At 34.5% G+C, this 20,016-nt stretch overlaps 2 protein-coding genes across 22 annotated transcripts in view; one reads left to right on the forward strand and one right to left on the reverse strand.

The window, feature by feature from the left end:
- Positions 1-20,016, forward strand: part of LOC105143331 (uncharacterized) — an 83,905-nt gene that overhangs the window by 50,262 nt on the left and 13,627 nt on the right. The window lies entirely within an intron of this gene.
- Positions 32-19,783, reverse strand: l(1)G0196 (inositol hexakisphosphate and diphosphoinositol-pentakisphosphate kinase). Of its 21 annotated transcripts, XM_087410620.1 has the most exons (32): positions 18,816-18,906; positions 18,220-18,485; positions 17,207-17,276; positions 16,731-16,861; positions 16,451-16,594; positions 15,946-16,143; positions 15,730-15,870; positions 15,562-15,652; positions 14,736-14,890; positions 14,298-14,590; positions 13,711-13,905; positions 13,531-13,617; positions 13,274-13,462; positions 13,050-13,147; positions 12,597-12,734; positions 12,100-12,129; positions 11,155-11,389; positions 10,649-11,084; positions 10,437-10,570; positions 10,226-10,340; positions 9,910-10,149; positions 9,722-9,838; positions 9,477-9,634; positions 9,221-9,393; positions 8,271-8,318; positions 5,671-5,976; positions 3,924-4,103; positions 3,341-3,581; positions 2,999-3,090; positions 2,813-2,924; positions 2,166-2,546; positions 32-2,066 (listed from the first exon to the last, which is right to left on the reverse strand). In XM_087410620.1, exons 5-32 carry the CDS (start codon positions 16,532-16,534, stop codon positions 1,610-1,612), a joined length of 5,124 nt encoding a protein of 1,707 aa, XP_087266746.1. In that variant the 5' UTR covers positions 16,535-16,594; positions 16,731-16,861; positions 17,207-17,276; positions 18,220-18,485; positions 18,816-18,906; the 3' UTR covers positions 32-1,609. The 21 variants fall into 21 exon arrangements, with proteins under 21 accessions (XP_087266746.1, XP_087266739.1, XP_087266740.1 ...); XM_087410613.1 differs by lacking the exons at positions 16,451-16,594; positions 16,731-16,861; positions 17,207-17,276; positions 18,220-18,485 and adding exons at positions 18,986-19,090; positions 19,220-19,370; positions 19,613-19,783 and having other exon boundaries at positions 13,062-13,147; positions 18,816-18,911; XM_087410614.1 differs by lacking the exons at positions 16,451-16,594; positions 16,731-16,861; positions 17,207-17,276; positions 18,220-18,485 and adding exons at positions 18,986-19,090; positions 19,220-19,370; positions 19,613-19,783 and having other exon boundaries at positions 12,612-12,734; positions 18,816-18,911.

A 20,016-nucleotide genomic window follows, 5' to 3' on the forward strand; every position in this document is an offset into this window, starting at 1 on the left:
TATTAGGAAAAATAAAATCTCAACGAACAGGTTACGTTTTAAATGTTTTATTCAAACATTTGTAACATAGATATATATGTACATACATATATTTTGATATATTTATGAGCACGCTGTTTATTATTTTACAAGTACAGTTAATCTGCGATTACTACGTATTTTCTATACTGGATATTTATTAAGGAGGAATTAATTCCGATCGCAATTATTTTGTTTTCCCTAGAAAACAATAGAAATCTAGGGAATAATCGAATAATAGGGAATAATTCCGATCGGAATTCCATTTCGAATAATTCCATAATACATATCCTTCGCAATACCAAAAGTCGCACGTCAAGTATTCACAGTCAGGATATTTCTTCGTGCAACTTCAAGCGTAATTATGTCACCTTAATCAGGACATTTTCTTTGGCTCGGATAAAAACCTTCTCTCCAGTACTTACTATTATACTGAAAAAAAAATATATATATAAAAAACGTAATATCTTCAATTACACATGCAGTCGCACGAAATAAGATATCTAATAGATATCTTCGTTGTCATTTTTAACATTGTTAGCTGGCGCATGCATACATTTTCAGTCTCGTACATTCGGTAACTTTAAGAAAATATGACTATTAAAAACTATTGCAATATATTTTAAAGAGCAGAATAAAATGCAGTAAATATACATTTTTACATTTCTTTCTAAAATGCCTCTTTTGTAATTATATGTACTTTTTTCTCCACTGTCTCTTCTCCTATTCAGTCATCCTTATATTTAATTGAAGCACACGTAATGGCTATGTTTATCTACATAGCGTTTGTACATCTGCAATAATCTCTTTAGGAAAGAGGTAATCTTCTATGTAATTACGAGTCACAGTCAACAGCGATGATCCTAGACAGTATTGTTGGGCAAAATCTTATTTAAGAATCTTAAAAAAATATAAACGATCGAAAATGTAGCATCAATCTACTCCCTTAAAAATTTAAAAATTTTTTAATTCTTTTTAAAACTGATTCTACAAATGATATAAATATGTTAAATTAAAATTAAAACATGCAGATAGTGATATGTATAAGTGAAAAGATTAATTTTTCTTTCTCACTATTATCAATTCAGTAATTCGTTGATCTTTTTATAAAAAAGACCCATTCTAAGTTAAATGTTTGTCTATCATTTAAATTATCATAATTTTATTCTATTTGTATTGATAAAATATGTTATTTTAAGTCACGAAGCGATTTAGAAACATTGATCGCTTTCTAAAGATATTTCTCGAGCTAAAACAAGAATATATCGTCTTTGATTTAATATCTCATTTATATAATGCTATAAAGATTGGAAGATGGGGTTTAAAAGTTTCGCTATTATAACTCTCTCTCTAAATAATCTGGTCCTGATCGTATACTTTTATCAGCCTTGATGAATAATGCTACGAAACATCAAAATGACTGTTTAGCTCTGTTTAATTAATACTTGTTGATTTTAATACTTTTGAATTTCTAGGAAACTATCCTTTCTAAAACTTTAGTAGTGTAAAACGCTACGTTGTAAGAATAGATCTAATATCACGAGGATATCGAAAAAAATATCAAATAAGTAAATTAATTTGCGATTGATATCTATTTCTTTTCCTCCTCTTTGACATCGAAACCCACGGTGATATTAGAGCTATCTGTGAGACTGCCGGCTACAGTGAGTATAGGTTCCTCCTGTTGGCTCGTTCTCGAGGAATGTGTCGGATCCGTGCTTAATTTCCAATTTTCCAGATCCGCATCCGACATTGTCGAGAATGAGCTTTGTCTCGAATAACTGAAAGTCGTATCAGGTTTCGGTGCAACCGGCTTCGGCGTCGTGACGCTCTGTGATCGAGAAAAGTTTTTTCGCTTTTGAGAATTGATATGCGAGCCGCCGCACTTTTTGGAATCCTTCTTTGCCTTCTCCGCGATGGATTTACCCGTGCTTGAAATGTCAGATTTCTGAGAGGTAGAGAGTTTTATTTTATCGGAAGTACCGGCGTTGTCAGTGTCTTTAATTCGGACGTCGCCGTGCGATACATCCGTGCTTTCCACCAGGAAACTACAGTAAACAAATAACACCGCGATAAATATCGGTATATCTTTTCATATGTACATGTATTATATGTATATTCGTGTTAAACCGATTTGATTTGCCTACCGTCCGATCTTCTTGTAGCTGCCACTTAGTTTCGTAGGATTAATGTCATCCCTCTGCTCGAATATCGATTTAACATCTTGTTTCTTTTGCTCTTCGGTCTGTTTTAAAGTTAACGTGTGGTCCTCGTCTTCGTCGATATTATCGCAGGGAAGATCATCGCCACAAACGAGCTTTGTTTGCGCGCCGCTGACACCTGATTGTATCGTTTGCGGTATTTGCGTTATTTTACGTATCTGACCGTCCTCGTTGCTGTAATAATCCGTATATGAGACGCTGCCGCGACTTTCTCGATTTTCTTGATCGAGACGAATACAAAATTCGTTAAAGTCTACGTCCAGGCAGGAGGTCGGGGAGAATTTCGGCGCAATAAAGAGTTGAGCACTGTGAAGGGAGAGGTGTTATTTCTAATACTACTAACACTCAACGCACAACGTAGTAAGATATTAGAGAGAATGTAAAAATGTCTAAATTAATCAACAAAGATACAATCACAAAATGATATATTTAGTAAATTTAGGACTATAGAATGCAAGTAATTAAATCAGTAGTTAATTAATCACATAAATTCAACATAAAAGGAGAAAACGTACAAAATTAGAAATAGATCAAATTTATAAAATGTATCTCAAAATACACATAAGACTCACCTTTCGTTGCTGATTAAACTTATAGACATACTACATTCGCCTGTCGACGTTGGCGCAGGTGATGATGGCTCGGAGGATAGAAAAGATTGTGGCTCACTACTCCAGCCTGTACCTGTATGAAACATAAAAGATTATTAAAATAAAATTAATATTACTGCCACAGTTTTAGATAGGATAGATACATACTGTTCGGACTGGTGGGTGATGGTAAATTCCTAGTGTCACACGTTTCTGCTTCACCAAGAGGTTTATACTGTATCGGTGTCGGCATAATGTACCTATAAAATGATAACACGATTATATATTGGATATTAATCATAATTCGCATACTAGAGTTTTTAGTAATTAAATTGTAAAACAATATATGTATTATACAAATACTAAATAATTATTCAAACAAAAAAAGATGTAATAGAATATAACACACTCATCGGGATAAGTTTAGGAGCATTCTTACTCGAAATTTGGTTGATACAGAAGAAAGAACTAAATACTCACGGACATGTTTTATATAATTTCTTACGATACCTGACAGCTTCCGTGTCGGAAGAGTGGTACTCGCGACTAATCCCGGCATGGACGAGGGGTGGATTGAGTGACTCGTGCGTCGATCCGGCCGGCGACGATTTAGGCGGTGACGAGGCTGGGGTTCTATATAACGGCGCCGTGGTCATCATCTCCAGGAAGCAATCTAGTTGACGTAGCGACAACGCATTGTGTAGAGTTTCCAAGGGTCTGATGGGAGGCACCCCGCCGAAGCCTTCTATCGCTATAGAATAAAGATGCCAATTATTGGAATCATTTTTTTCAATATTTTAATTTATTCTCTTCTATCCGGATTTTTCATTTTATTAGATAAGTTAATAAAATATCGATATTTTCAAAGCTTCTATTATTGTATATCTGAATTTTATCAGATATACAATTATTCAAATTGAAAGATAAATTGTTCGGATAAGATTTAATACGTTTCAATAGCTTTTATATTATTTGTTACGAAAGTTTGACTAAATCCGAGAAATTATCTTGCTAATTTTATATTAAGCATAAAATTACTGAGGATTAATTATTTATATTACATATTAAATATATAATAATCTAAAGATGCTACCGGCAACCGCGGACGCATGAGGTGGTACCATGTCCTTCAGGTTCGGCGCGCTCGAGGAACCGCTTATTACGGCAGTGCTGAAGAGACTATTGGCCGAACCAGTGAGCTTCTTGCTGACATTGTAGCCCAGCAGCTTGAAATAACTCATCTGTCCGGAGATACTGTGTCGGTGGCGCCTTGCTGTGCAGGTAGGATCAGGTTGAATGATCCGCGATTGTGTGTCTAGGGGTGGAGAAGAGGAATGAGGTCTGGACACGGGATGTTTGGACAGACGGGGGACTCAGACGCTGATAGATACTCCAGACATTGATGATGATTAGTCTCGTGGATTGATGGTAGTGATAATTGGTGAATATTTGTATATAATTGGCATGTCTTTATTAAAAGCCGGCAGAGATCGACTGTGAGGCCTTAAATTCTATCACGACATACTCGTGCTCGTGCTCGTGCTCGTGCTCGTGCCCGTGCTTGAGTTTGTACTCGCGTCTCAAGGTGAGAAGAGGAACATTAATAATCAGAAAGAGACGACAGAGTGATAACGAGCAAAGCAAATCGGTGAGCATAGGACTATTCCCACAATGTTAATTATTATATTAATCAACACAATTAATTCTCTACCTCTTTCTGAAAGTAAATTTAGAAAGAAATAGAAGATCAGGACTCGAATCGAATTTCAATTAGTGGGAATAATCCAAATTAGGAAACAAAAAACTAGCGTTGGTCTTCCTTCGAAAAAGAATATCAAACTAATTGAACAAATTAGCAAAATATAACGGATAAAGAATTAAACTTTGCGAATGCCCAATTAATTTGCTGTACTACTTATGTTGCAGTAAATAGTTTCTTGACTATCTCCCTTTCTTTTATAAATCTGGTCTCCTTTAGTTTGTTAAATATAATAATTTCTTTGTCAGACAACATAATTTCGTCAAATCTAGAATAAAATAATGCAGCAATTCACGTAGGATCAATTTCGTATTCTATTGATCTCGTGAATCGAGGTTTCCAGTATCTAATATTGAAGTCGCAGAAACTCCAGAGTAGCGCATGGAAAATAAATAATTCAGTCACGTCCAACCTGCGTGTCGATGCTAATAAGAGTTCGTAAAAGAAATTATCAACGAAAGGACAAGACGAAACATTATTTAGTGATTCAAGAAGAATGATGTTAATCCCGATCACCAGATGTACGTTGTATTTATTTCTTTATATTACTAACACTTAAACTTTTTCGCTATTTATGGCATATCCAACTTTCTTGTACTTTTCCATTGCTTTCATTAATAAAGCAATGAAAAACACTTTTACATACTCCATACATATATTTTCTCAGTACCGTTATGCTTAATATCTGCCGTTTTGATTGAGAAAGATTTTTTTCAAAGTTCATTTTTATGAAATTACAATCGAATTGGGTGAATATACTACAGTGTATTGTTCCCGTAGTGTGATATTTGGACAAACAAAATTCTCATTGACATTGATAGGATTAGAATACCTGAATAAAACTGAGAGAAATACTGAGAGAAACGTTTGATTAATTAAAATTCTAGTTGAAAATGAACAAATTAGAATTGTCTGATTAAATCTACTAAATTCTAATTATGACAACTGGAATTCTGATTGATATCAAGAGTTTTCCAGTTTATTCATTTTCAACCAAACATTTTTCTCAGGTTCTTCCGTGCGCCACTCCGACATGCGACGATCCAGTCCACGTGAAGTTTGTCGTTACCCTTGAACTCACCGCAGAGTTCGATGGATGAGAGCAAGGTCACTTCGGAGCGCGATCGTTCGTATTTTCTGCCGCGGCCACGGTACCCGGTGACAGTCCGCTCCGGCAGGTTGCTGACGGTCGCGAACGACGGATCGGGCAACGAGCAAGGGTTGGCGGATAGTTGTCTATCGTTGCACGCATTGCGAAGCGAGCACGAAGAAGCGAAGCTCTCGTCCGGCGAAACCGGTAGCTCCGGCGAGCTATATGATTGCAGCAGCATCGCCGGTTTCCACGTGCGTTCCTCGTCGCGAGATTCCTCCGGAGTTGACTCCGCGGCTGATAGCGAGTTGCGTTGCGTTGCGTAGCGGTGCGATGCGGTGCATGAGGAGAGTGTGAAATGCGCAGGCAATAGATCCAGATGTGATAGCGTTATCAGAAGGAGACGGCAGGGTACGGTGCAGCATTCGGAATGACGATGTAGTGAGAGGAAGAGGAGAGAAAAGAAAACAAAAGAGAGAAAGAGCCGATTAAAAAACCCATTTGCTAAAGAACCGGAAAGGACGAATCTTTGGATCACTGCTCTCGCGGTAAAAAAAAAGCAATGATTACCGTAATACTTGTATCAGACTAGAGATTGAATTTCACCAATCATAAAAAATAAAATTAATATCAAAGTTAGTGGACTTTGCTTTGATTAATAAAATTCAATCTCAATCTCAATGTCTAATCTGATACGGATATAAAGGACGTTGTCATTTTATTATACACCTTGCGACATGCTTTGCTTTACGTGTTATGGTACGTTACAGAGATTATGAATAATAATTAAAAAATTATATATAAAGAATGAAACAATCTCTATCAAATATAAGAATCATCAACGTAAAGATCTTAAAATCTGTTATAGTTATTACATCTATATGTATGAAATAATATAAATATTGTATATAGAAAATAATTTTTGAATAATCTCGTGTCATAAACGAACAATATACTTTGACGCTTGAAAAGATTACAATATTTATAAATATTTTAATTGCTTCGGCGTTTAAAGATTCGTCAAGGAAGAAATAAAGTAAATTAAGGATAGAGTATACCTTTCACATCCTCTGCGCATAGTTTAGCGAGTATGCCGGATTTTTTTTCACGAGTACGCACACCATACAACAACCGTGGCACACGATAGCCATGCAACCAGTAAGCCAACCAAACCACACGACTTTTTACATATAGACAGCCTCAACATTGAAGTTTGTTAGGATGCCGAAGCTCGAACGGCATTAGTATACAATTGTGATGATATAATGGAAAGATATGATGCTTTTCTTGGTCCGAGTCCCTTTTTCTTTTTGATTATCGTTATGAATGAAGAAGAGGAACAAGGTTATATGTTTTATGAGCTACTTATTCAAAGATAACATTCGATGATCAATGAAAATGGTGGCGGTGTAAGATGAACACGATAACGACGAATCGACATGAAACGCAAATACAAAAAAAGAAGCTATGAATATTCGATGAGCGTCAACAAGTATTGTTTGAGAAAATCGATGATATGAAATTCGATGACACTTTGGATGAACTTATACGGTGAACGTATGACAAATACGCTTAGAGCTCCAAGAAGGAAGACTCGATGGTAATGAAGATGTGCGAATTTCGTGGAGATGATGATCTTAGGATCGAGGATTCGGATGGGCAGCTAAATGAACCACACTACAGTGCGTGTGTGGTCCAGACAGTCGCCGATACTTGATTAGTTGGCTTCCACGCGCACAACTATCGCTGAGCAAAGAGTTATTTCAACTGGAATCACCACTTCCTACCCTGGCATTGGCAAAATACACATCTTTCGGCTGTACTACATGAAATAAGATATATTAAACTTTTCCAGATAGATCGCCCTATCCGGATAGATCAACCAGACCATGTTTCGCATTTCATCCGGAGTTCCAGAGATCCAATCATTAAAAGAAAAGAAAAAATGATACCAATCCTTTTTCTGATCTATACAATACGTGCCATTTGTAGAACTGATTAAAAGAAAAAAACGAAATCAACAAATGCAGATTACAACTCGCAACATATCTTGAAAAATTAACTCGAGCAAAATATATACAAGATTAATTTACTGAGGAAGGGATGAAACTATACTAGAGATACGAGACTATAGTTACGAGGTAGGAGGTAGTTAAGGTGTAGGATGTGAGAGTTGGCAATTACTTTAATCAACACTTTGTAATACCGACGATGTGCATAAGCGCATTCTGGGTACTGACGTATCGGTCCAACAACTGTGCACATTAATTGCAACGAAAATAAAAATCCACCGAATTATCTGCTTTATATGAGAATCAGAATTATACTATATGTTCGACATGAAATTTTATTAGCATAATTATATGCAATATCGATTGATGGAATTATTTCATTGCAACATATGCATAAAAGTGTTTCTACGAGTAAAAAAAAATGTACATGTGGCTAGGACGGATCTACTTGATTATGGAAAAAAATAAGGATATGTAATATCATCCGATAATAAAAATATCATCCGAAAGTTTACATGTATTATCTCAAAAAATCATGTTATGATTTTTAAAAAAAATTGATAACCGGTAAAAACGTACCTTCTTTGTTGACCGCGTCCAAGCTCTGATACTGCAGCTTGTCCGCAGCTACAAAAAGAGAACAGTAGAACACAGAAGAGAGCATTGTGGCGACATTCCACCATTAATTCAATTGCCAGTAATTAGTCCCTAAAAGCTCTAATATCTCGATGCCTTTAACGTTAACATAACACATACATAATATATATTAAACGTCATTATATGTTTGCGCGCATTTTTGCAAAACTATTCTTCGAAGAGCAAACAAAGCATTTTTACATCATATTATCATTATTATATCGCACGACCCATTTATCTACATGCGATTTCGTAAAAATGGTATAAATTCAAATCTCTTATTTAGATAACAAGAAACATCTACAAATTTAACAATACAACTTCAGCCCAAAATTTAGAGATAAGTAATATTGATCTTTTATAAATATCATAAATATTTTTAATTACGTACTGTAAAAATTGTAAAATTAATCGAATCATTGATTCATTAAATTAAATATCAAGCACGATTTAAACTTCGATATTTTTCATTAATCACTACTTATACAAGGGAAATAGGATTTATCGTGAAATATAATTTCACGGTGTGAATCTATTATATAATTTGGGAGGGAGGATATATACGGCATTCATACTATTATAGAGCATACTATAAATGTCGATAACTGCCATTAAAGTGATGTATAAATATATAAAGAAGACACCAATAATCAATAATTATATAATCATGCACAAACTATTAAATGTGTTAAGGATACCGTACACGTCTTACACATTCCGTATATCCATGTGTATGTACGCGTATGCACGCACATATGTATACAACAAGTATAGATCAACCGTTAATATTACATTTCGGCCAAATGTCACTCGTTTATCAGCGACATCTTTCACACTTACTTCACTAAATCTGCTCACCGATATGGGTAACTTGCACATTAAGACGCACTTACCTTTCTCGGGCTTCTCTTGCCGTTGATGATCGTAGCTTCGCGCGCGTGGTTCCACAATATTCCCTGCTTCCTTGCTTCGGCGTTGTCGCTGACTTGCCGCCAATTGGCTGCCAAGTCTAGCAGCTTCGTGTCCGGCCACGGTTCTAGCGCTGTACGTACAGTAACATTGAAACCTTTATTCGTCACATATTATTTTATTAGAATAATAAAATGTGTATAGAAAAATGATCAATGTAAATTGCATATAATAGCAGACCTGATTGGAATCGGTGCCGAGCTCTGCAAAAATCCACTATCATACGGTTCGTCCATCATATTCGGATCTAGATCCATCATGTCGATCCCACGACTGGTCGTTGGACTGTCTAGCATAGAGTCCATAGTATCTGTTTCCATTAATGGTGGAGGCGTATCCTGAAAGCAAATTTTTGTCTATCGTATAACTATTTAAATGATTGAGAACAAAATAACACTTACCAAAAATAAACAAACTGTACTTACAGCTTGCGCGGTAGGATTTATCAAATCGTCTTCGATAATGCCCAATTCCGCATCTTCCTCCTCTATCCTGGTGCTACATTGTGAACTAGTATCCTGACCAGAACCACCACTCTCCCCCTTAAAAAAAAAAGAAAAAATTATTAATTTGTATTGAGGTAGTATATTATACAGATAATTTAAAATCTTACCACATTGTGACTGCTCTCATTGCGCGAGTGTGGTCTAAATCCAGGACCAGGCGGCAGATTCTTCTGCACGCAACAGTTAACGCCAGGACTGAAGTGCAATTCGACATGAAAACGTTCTTCACTGCATGGATCTTTGGTTGGATCTTCATACAACATGACGACAATTTGCGACATGTAGTTCAACTCGGAGACCATGCTAACGTATTCCATCGCGCGCCGCCACTGTTCGTCTTTCACCACCTGCGAATCGAATGAATAAGAAATTAGAAAAATAGGAAATTATTTCTCCTAATTATAATACGAACATATCACTTACATCGAGTAAACCACCATAACGTAACACGGTTAGCAAGGAATGTACATGACTCTCACTTGTGAAGTACAGCCTCGTACGTACATGGCGTCCTGGACTCGAGACACCATGGGAATATCTATAGATCATTAATAATAATAAGTGTATAGTTATTAAAAAAATCTCAAACTGTTAGAGAAGAAAATTCTACAAAAACAAGACTCAATTGTTATACCTAGGATTAAGCCTATTTACAGTCTCCTCAGATTCTTCGATATTTCGTTGTAAATCAGCTCGTATTTTTTTCAACAAAGGCGTGCATATACCTTGGCCAATAGTCATTTTCTCTTGTACCGTTAAACCATATTCCTGCGCATTAATATATAATAAAATTTACAGTTAGAAAAATAAAATATTGATAGAATTAACGGCGAAAATAAATGATACCTGAGGGATTACTATATCCGCTAAAGATTTAGCGTACGTATACAATTCTTCCGCATGTTCGAATTGCAATGTATGATTATTATGTTGCAGATCGTATTTTATACAATCGTAAATATCGGGAATTTTAGATATGTCGAAACGTTTATTTTTCGTACAAAAATCCTTTTCTATCTTTCCCCAGCGACGTCCCATCAGTTCCCACGTTTCACCGTGATAGAGTATCGTGTCCTTTGTTTTCGGATCTTCCTTTTTTATTCGCACAATATCTAAGAGTTTCTGGATAAGAGTATGAACGTGTTGGCAACATCGGACCGGATTTTTGACAAAATCTAAAGCGGCATTGATGCTGAGCGCGTTTCCCGGATTGATCTGTTCTCGATCCTCCCGAGTAAAGTCTCTATCTTGTTGTAGAAGCTCGTGCAAACGCGTTTTTACCCTATAATTATAAATATCGTATATTATATGGAAAAAGTTACAATTCAGGCGTTTAGTGAAGATCTACTCACATATTCTGATATTTGCTACTATCGCAGTCGTTATCTAGAAGACCATTGGTGTTCGCGCTTTTCACCATTTGCACTAAAATAGGCGTTAGCTCTCCCTCCAATGCAAGCAATCCTTTTGCAAAAGCCGCCGCAGTCATTTGAACGCGTCCCTCATCGCTAGCATAGATCTTTAAGTCATGGCGAAACGTAGAGTGCAAACGTAACAAACCCAATCCTTGTGCACCTGCGTATTCACCTACATTTAACAAGGGGGAATAATATCAACACACCGACGGGATTCCTCCTGTCACAACTATCATAATCATAGAACACAACGACAACGGAACAATTTAGAGAGTATTAAAAAAAAAAAAAGAAAAAAAAAGTTGTCGAGATGACCTATGCTCTAGTATCGAGATCATCGTGATATATCAAGATATATTATCGAGATTAATTATATTATAAAGATATCGGGATTAATTATATTATATTAATTAACGTTGTGACAATACGGAAGGTACTGCAAGTTTTTCATGTCTCTAAATGTTTTAGAGTTACCTTAAAACTCCTCTGTTGGTATTTTAATAGAAAATTACATTTCGAAGAACACATATTGTACAAATACGTGCATAACATTTTACATATAAAAAATTATATTTAACGTATTGTAGTGCCGTTAAAAATAAAACTAATGGAAACGTACATTAGCATAAAGAAAGCGTGTGGCGAGAGGTAAGTGTGGTGTACGCTAAAATCGCTAAACCATGCTATTCCCTAGTTGCCGACAACGGTTTGTTTCCGTTAAATCGAGTGGCAACTCGAGAACTCGTTCAAATAAAAAGATACAAAGTGTGCAAGTGTACTCTTACTGTTAACGCCGTCGACCGTAACATCACTATTTCTAAGAACAGCAATACAATCTACAGAGAACTATGGAATAAGCGTGGATCGTAAATAAAAGGTTACCGTGATTTGGTAACATCTCTGATTCTTCCTCTGAAATAATATTTGAGATAGATTATCCTATATGTGACTCTCGAAAGTGTAATATTACTACATCTCACTATTGACTACCAGTTAGATATGATTGCCAATGGTTGTTAGTGCCACAGTGGTTGCTACACTGGCAATTACTCTCGCACAAATTCGATATTACTTTCAAATAGCTTTTACATTTCTCATACAAGATATAGTGATACAAATCATGTGAGAATATCGTATTTAATATCAATACGCCAATCTTTTTAAGCCGTTCAATAATTTTGCAACTTGTACAATATAGCATTCTCAAGATACAATAATTCGTACCGAAAGCCTACAGGCTTTCAGATTATACTTCATATATCACAGGTAAACCCATATCAGGTTTAGCTAATAGAGGAAAATTATTATAGAAACGATTTTCGATACTGTGTAGAAACTTAAAAGCGAGCATGGCAAGCATATGAACATAAGATACGAACCACTAAGGTGTCTACCTTGACCACCGGGGTACATGCAGCGGAATATGCGTCCTAATTCTTCCGCTTGAATACGTCCAGCCGGCGTTAGTTCTCCGCCCCACTTTAATATCAAAACGAGAGATGGTTCCCCTAATCGATCTAAAAGAGAAAAAGTGAAGAGGTACGCGTATTTCTTCATATACATGATATATAATTTTTTATAAAATATATCTATTAAATATATTATATTACGGCCCGTAAGCGTTTTTATCGACAAATACGCGATTTTATTTCTAAAATTATATAGTAGATGTAATGTGAATTATTTGGCAAATATGCGTGCTAACATTGCATTCTGAATATGGGCTTATATGAATATAAATATTCATTAAATATATATCCTTAAAAATACATATATATCGTATATATCGTATGTATATTATATAAAATAGTGAAAAAACAAACGAAGCATACTAAGATCGCTACCGTCGTCGGAGGAACTTCCCCGCGGCCGTCCTCGCGGTTGATACTTTAATTGGACTTTGCGATTTATGCCAGAGAAATGCCCGTACCTGCAATGTAGAGTTAATAATTTTATTATAAATTTATCATTTATTACTCAATTGTGTAATATTAATAATAATCATGTACATCTTAATTCATTAAAGTACTGTACTGTTTTGTTTATTGCTACATACATTTCTAAGACACTCTTAAGTTGCTCCAATTTCCCTTGTTTTTCTTCCAACTCGGGACCCGCTGCACGATGCTGTATTTCCGCTAGCAGACTACGCGCTGTATCGAGAATCTCTTGCAGCTGTTTAGGGCGCTTTAATTTGACATGACCGTGTTTATAGCCATCATACTTTGCAAATATCTCAAAAAATCTGTGAGACATTATAAATTTTAAATTATGATACTTTCAGATGAGAAAACATATAAGATCTTTACTCACTTAGGATGACGCACTTCTACTTTCATCTTCTGTTTTGGGGTTCTATCACCATGTCTAATAACTGCCACGACACAGCGCAATTCCATCCTAGATAAATATCGAAGTAATTAATAATGATTGAGAAACATGCATCAGGACTTAATTGTGTATAGTTCAATTATCACTTGTGGTTAGACTAACATTTTGCCAAATGTGGTTGGCACGATAGGAGGATCGTCCAATTGAAAGGGAACGCTCCATGGAATATGCAACGTGGGAGCCAACTCCCTAAGTATCATATTCCCCAAAATCTTGGCACAGTCATCGTAATATTTGTTCGAGTTCTTTACAAAACTAAATCCATTCACATCGCACACAAACGACTGGCCGTTTGCTCTGTAACCAAAATCATGTTGTATCAATTGTACTTACTTGACTTTTGACACTTACGTAAATTGCACGATACACACTGTCAATATCTTTTTTTTGACTAAAGTCAATGTCGCAACAAAAATCAAAGATATTGAATGTGTAACATGAAATAATATTATAATATAATACGATAATATGAAAATAATATTGATAACTACATCTTAATTATATTATTATACGTTGATACATAATGTATCACATCTTAATATTACACAAACAAATAAAATAAATTTTATATAAGAAACAGTTTTTTTAACGAATTTGACATATCATTGTTCATAAAAAGAATTATCGAAAAAGTAGACTGAATTTCTTATCATATTGGTTTTATTACATGAAAATGTACGATCACATACCTTAATAAATCGAAACCGCACACCGTTTGCTTGAAGGCCAAACATACCTTCCTACTAATTAATTTTTCAGCATTATTCAATATCACCGGATAACGAATTTCTTTACCCTCCGAATCTCTCTCAACTTTGCCGTCAAGAGCAGGACTCTTCCTCGCTTCGGCATGAGCGTAATCAGGTCCCACGGTATAGACTTTAACATCGGTGCCATCGGTAGGCATAAAATCTTCATAGATATAAGAACCACTCTTGCGAACGCGAGATTCTGGAGAATATACACTACTACGACTACCTATCTGTAACAAACAAACATTATTTATACAATAAGTATTCATTTTTAATTTTTTCCATGTAGAAAAACGATGTTTCTACATTTTGTACAAAGAATCATATATTAATTTCAGGAAAGATAATATAATTCAAATAAAAGATAATATATACCTTTCTAAATAATCTCTGACTTCCTCCTCCAGCAGAAGTAGGATAATAAATATAAATATTATGATCTTCAGCTGATACTGGTTTTTCCACGAATGGTTTATTGAAAGTAATACCATTCACCTCCACGTGATCCTCTGACTCCACTAATTCGTGTTCTAAAATGCAGTTTATATTTTTTATATGTAAAGATTAACTTCCTAAAAATGAGTTTTGCATATTTGTTTACTTTAAAATTAAATTCAGAATAAATTTGAAGTTAATTCGGGATGTACAGATTAGTTACTTAAAAACTGAAGATGAAAATGTACGTAGCATTGAACATTGAAATATATTATTTTTAATTGCAGAGAAGCTATATACAGGATGTTAGTTAAGTATGTTGCCATACTCAACAGAGCAAGGCATATTTATGGAAGATGTCTCCAAAGCAACTTACCTGTTTTGTCAAACATTTGCGAACATTCACTTGTATTTCGGAAACTAAGCCGTTTAGGATACATGTTTATATGGAATTTTTTACTTGAAATAAACCAAAGAATCGCTCTGTTGAGTATGGCAACATACTTAACTAACACCCTGTATATTGACAAAGGAGACAGGTATCTATCCAATTCTTCATTAATAAAACAATTTTTAGCAAAATCAGTAAAAAAATTGTTTTATGACAAGATGATGCCGTCCCTAAAGAGCTAAACGTATAAGTGATACACATGAATGTTTTAAATTCATTACCGTACGTCATGGCTATTTGATTTCAAAACCGGATCGCGAAGATTAAATATTTACAATTTATTTATAAATAATGTATATAAATTTTGTAACTCACGTTTCGGATCTGGTGAATCTCTGTCGAGAACGGCATATCGTGGAATTTCGATACCTTCGCTTTCCAGTATAGCATAAACTCTTCTTCGGTCCTACAGCAATTTGTATTAATAGAGGATATACGTAATAGAAAAATACATTAATATTCTGAAATTAAAGGCTTATATACCTGGATATCGTACTGCATCGGGAGATGATTGATGATGAACGGTTTACGTAAATTCGCATAATTTATAGCCTTATCAAGGGGGAAGCCTTTACTATGGAAACTTATTAAGCAATCGACTATAGGCCAATTTTCTACAGGTTCCTATAAATGAACAAAAACAAAAGATATAAATTTTGTAGAAATACGATATAGTTCCACAACGTAAATATACATTACCTTTAATATCACTTCTTCTGGAAAGACGACAATTTTTATATATTCGAATTCTTCGAGCCTTGTCAAAATCTCTTTCATCGGTTTACTCTGTGACTTCTTCGCCATTGCACATATTCCAACCAGAACTTGCTTTCCCTCTCCTTCCACATCACTCCCACCCATATAAGCATCATCTTGGTTGCCTTCTGATAATTCAGGCTAGAAAGTAAAATAAACAATAAATAACAGAAGAATACATCACTTACGCAAATCATATCTAATGCCATATCAATAAAAAAAATAATTTTAATAAACACTTCAATAAAATTAATACATATTTAATATAAAATTAAATTCACTATCACACACTCATTTTTTTTTTTGAAAAATCAGTGATAGATCAAGTAGTAGAATGTCACAGCCTAATACTTTTATATCGTTTCTAAAAATGAATATGATTTCTAAACTCCGCTATATAACAAGCAGTGATGAAGATTGTAAAATCTTCAAGCTAAATAGTGCTCACCCAGTATGCCTTTAGGCAGGATAGAAATCTAGGCTTGTCGTCAGCAGGACAATTTTCATCGCGAACTCTTGTAAGATTACTCATTATACTCTTTAGTTTGATCTTTTGATAAGTAAGTTATACGTCGATCGCATATGTTATTGCCTACATAGAAAGGTAATACATATCAAGCAACAAAGCGTGAAATATGTAAATTTGAAAATAAAAATTCACGCTATTTAAAAAATTCGTAATTCATTCAGTATGAAATTTTCATTCACCTACACGTTTATATTTTTACCTATTTTTGTTTATTTCACTTTGCCATTATTCCACACATATACCATTATCACTACAATCCAGAATCAATGAGAAATGCAATATCAGTCATGCAGCAACAAGTAAAACCAAAGCACGAGCGTTTGTTAATCACTGCAATGAAAGATTTAGAAAAAAGGTGAGATATTGATGTGATAAAAGAAAGAAAAAAAAGATTACAGCAAGCTAAAGAAATATAGTGAAATCTATCTTCATTTCCTATAATTTATAATAATTCGAATACATGAATATAAGAAGTTCTTGTAATAGTAAATTTCTATGTGATTAATAATTCTGATAAGTTATCACAGAAAATTATATATCTACTATACATTCAATTGATAAATCTTTATTATTTGTGTGTTTGCTATTTCTATAGAGTTAATCTTTAAGCACATTTTTATTAGAGTATTACAATACGTATTTCTTTAGTCATACACATTACACACGCGCTTTTACCTTGGAAATAAAATTCATTGTTATATATCTTCAAGAATTAAATACTCCATAAATTCTGATGTCTTCTGTTCTGATAATAAGCAATGATTTAATTGATAAAATTCCAATGTCGATCATTTAAAGTATGATTACAGTTAACGTATCATGATAGAAAGATAAAGAAAAATTTATCACTGTCACTTGAACATTATCACTATAACTTAGGACTCAAATATATTCTTGTGGCAGCATATTTATACACCTTCAAATGATATAAGAATATAGCATTAAATTATCAATTAATTTAGATTTCAATAATATGCATACTGTTTGCCTATATGAACTGCATTCACACACTGTTAGAGTAACGAGCAGCGGATATCTTCTGAATCAAACTCACAATTGCCATAATGTTATCAAGCATAGTTAGAAGGAATTTATAATTCGATCAATATTAGAACTGTTCTAATTGATGGTAAATATTAACAAATGTACAATATTCCTAAGTGACAAATGAGATAACTGTTTGCATTACACATGCATCAATAGAAAATTTAAATTGCTGTATCACGTGCATACCATTCGTGCTCGAATAATGTGTCTTACGATGAGATAAATTCCTGTCTGACCGAACATCATGGAAAAACACAAAATTTAGCTTATTCTTTTATTGATTATATTTATACACTTTACTATATAGAAATATTTATTAATATTTATTGCAAATGCTTGCACTGATTGATTTAATTCTTTAAAAGCTGATATTATGTAATAAGGGTATATCTCTTGACTATGTAGGTACTAGTGATTAATCGACAAAAGTTCCATCAACATTTATTTAGCAACTGTTTAAGTAACTGTTGGCATATTTTCGCTTGTAAAAGGCAAGTATATTGTAAAAGAATATATAATTATTTAAACGTGTAAAAAAATATTTACATGTATCACATATTCCTTATGTATACATATATATATGTATGTATATATATATATATATATATATATATATATATATATATATATAGATTTCTAACCTCTGAATGCTATGCTGTTTTCCTACACAGATGCTTTACAGCTGGCGTATTATGTTATATTTGTCGTTTTTATAACATAAACATAAGATAAAAAGATAGAAGTGCAACAACGCTGTTTTACTAATTTCAAATCAATCCATTTCTTGAATAACAATCGATTGGCACAGCGGCATGTGGCTCTGTTCGCATCACATTACTTTTCTACGTCTGTGATACCTCATCAGATAAAGATCAGATTCATACATACAATTAACTAGATGCAAGATCTAGAAAATTATTCGCATAATATATAACAAAAATGAATACTCATTTTAAAAAATTTTATATATAAATTACTTTATACACAACTTTATAAACATACTAATATGTGCTGTTAGGAAGCTGAAGGATAGATTTCTATGCTTTGTGCAATATTATAGACACTTGCAGTCATAGGCCTGTTTTTTATTCCCGTACTAGACTACACTCGAATTTTTTTTTTGCTTTCAAATATCAAACATAATTTCACTTTAAATTCCACCAGCGTACACTAGTTCAGTTATAGAAAATAGACCTCGTGTATTTCACCAACAGTAAAATAATCATCCCAAACTTACTCTTTTCGATGAACGATAGATTGAGGGAATAACAGATGACTGCACTGTATTTATGTCTCCTATATAGAACATCGGTCTGCTTGCATTCCTGAGACCCTGTAAAGGAAAAGAAACCCATTAGATCAAGTGGAACATATAATTTCATTTTGACGGTTATAAAGAGAATTTACTTGGTAACCATGTTCCAGTTCAGTGTAAGACATGACAGATCCGGTCTCATCGATAAAACAAACTGTTTTACGTGTTTATGTCAAATAACGTCCTGTGCACTGAAACTATCGTGTTAACTCACATCAATTGCATTAATTATCAATCTGTTAATACCATTTATAAACAGGTGCGAAATACTACTTGAAAATGTGCAAACTAAGAAAAAAATAACCGTCTTGTTCTTTTAATCTTACAAGCTCTTCTCTTTCACTTGAATTCCTAACGAGAATGTCAGCGAGTGTTTTTCAATGTTTTCTTTTCCAGTGATAATTTACAAGAACGTTCTTCCTCAGGTGTTCGTTAAGCGACGATGTGCGTCGCTCGATGCGTTGTTTTCCTAGCGAGCTGTAACAGAAAGCAAATGTTTGCGAGGAGTTAAAAACGGGTAACGAATTTATATATCCATCTAGATAACTGTGTTTGTAATATCCGGCTAATTACAAACAATAGCGTCGAGTCATATTTGCCTTACTCCGATTTAATCAACGCGTTGGTGAAGTGCGCGCCATGCAAAACGGCCGCATGAATTCGCCAACAGATTTACACGGAGACAGAAGGAAAATCGAGCGATACTCAGCAGTACTTACCGTTTGCCACGAAAATGCGATCCGTGACGACGATATTCGCACGTGACTCGTAACGTGACACGATTGGGGATCGCGACTGTCCGGCCGTTTGAATTTGCGTGTCTGTTGACGTCGCACAGATCTTGTCCCGGCATGTGTCCCACGAGATCGAATCTCGAATTCTCGACAGTGGTTTCCTCTAGAAAGCGGGCTCTCCTGCGCATGTGTCACCTCTACCCGACATACAAGAGGGAACTCGAGAGATTAGAAAACATTCTATCAGGGGTCTTATTTTCAAAAAAATATTGCATACGAACGAAACTGAAATTTCAAGGGTAGTTTCCCCTGATAACAATTTTCCTTAGAATTTTTTATATAATTTTTCAGAATTTTTATTTTTATTTCAGAATTTTTTCACAATTTTC

Source organism: Acromyrmex echinatior, chromosome 10 (assembly GCF_024713525.1).
Source record: "Acromyrmex echinatior isolate Ae372 chromosome 10, ASM2471352v2, whole genome shotgun sequence".
In the NCBI taxonomy this organism is placed as follows: Eukaryota; Metazoa; Arthropoda; class Insecta; order Hymenoptera; family Formicidae; genus Acromyrmex; species Acromyrmex echinatior.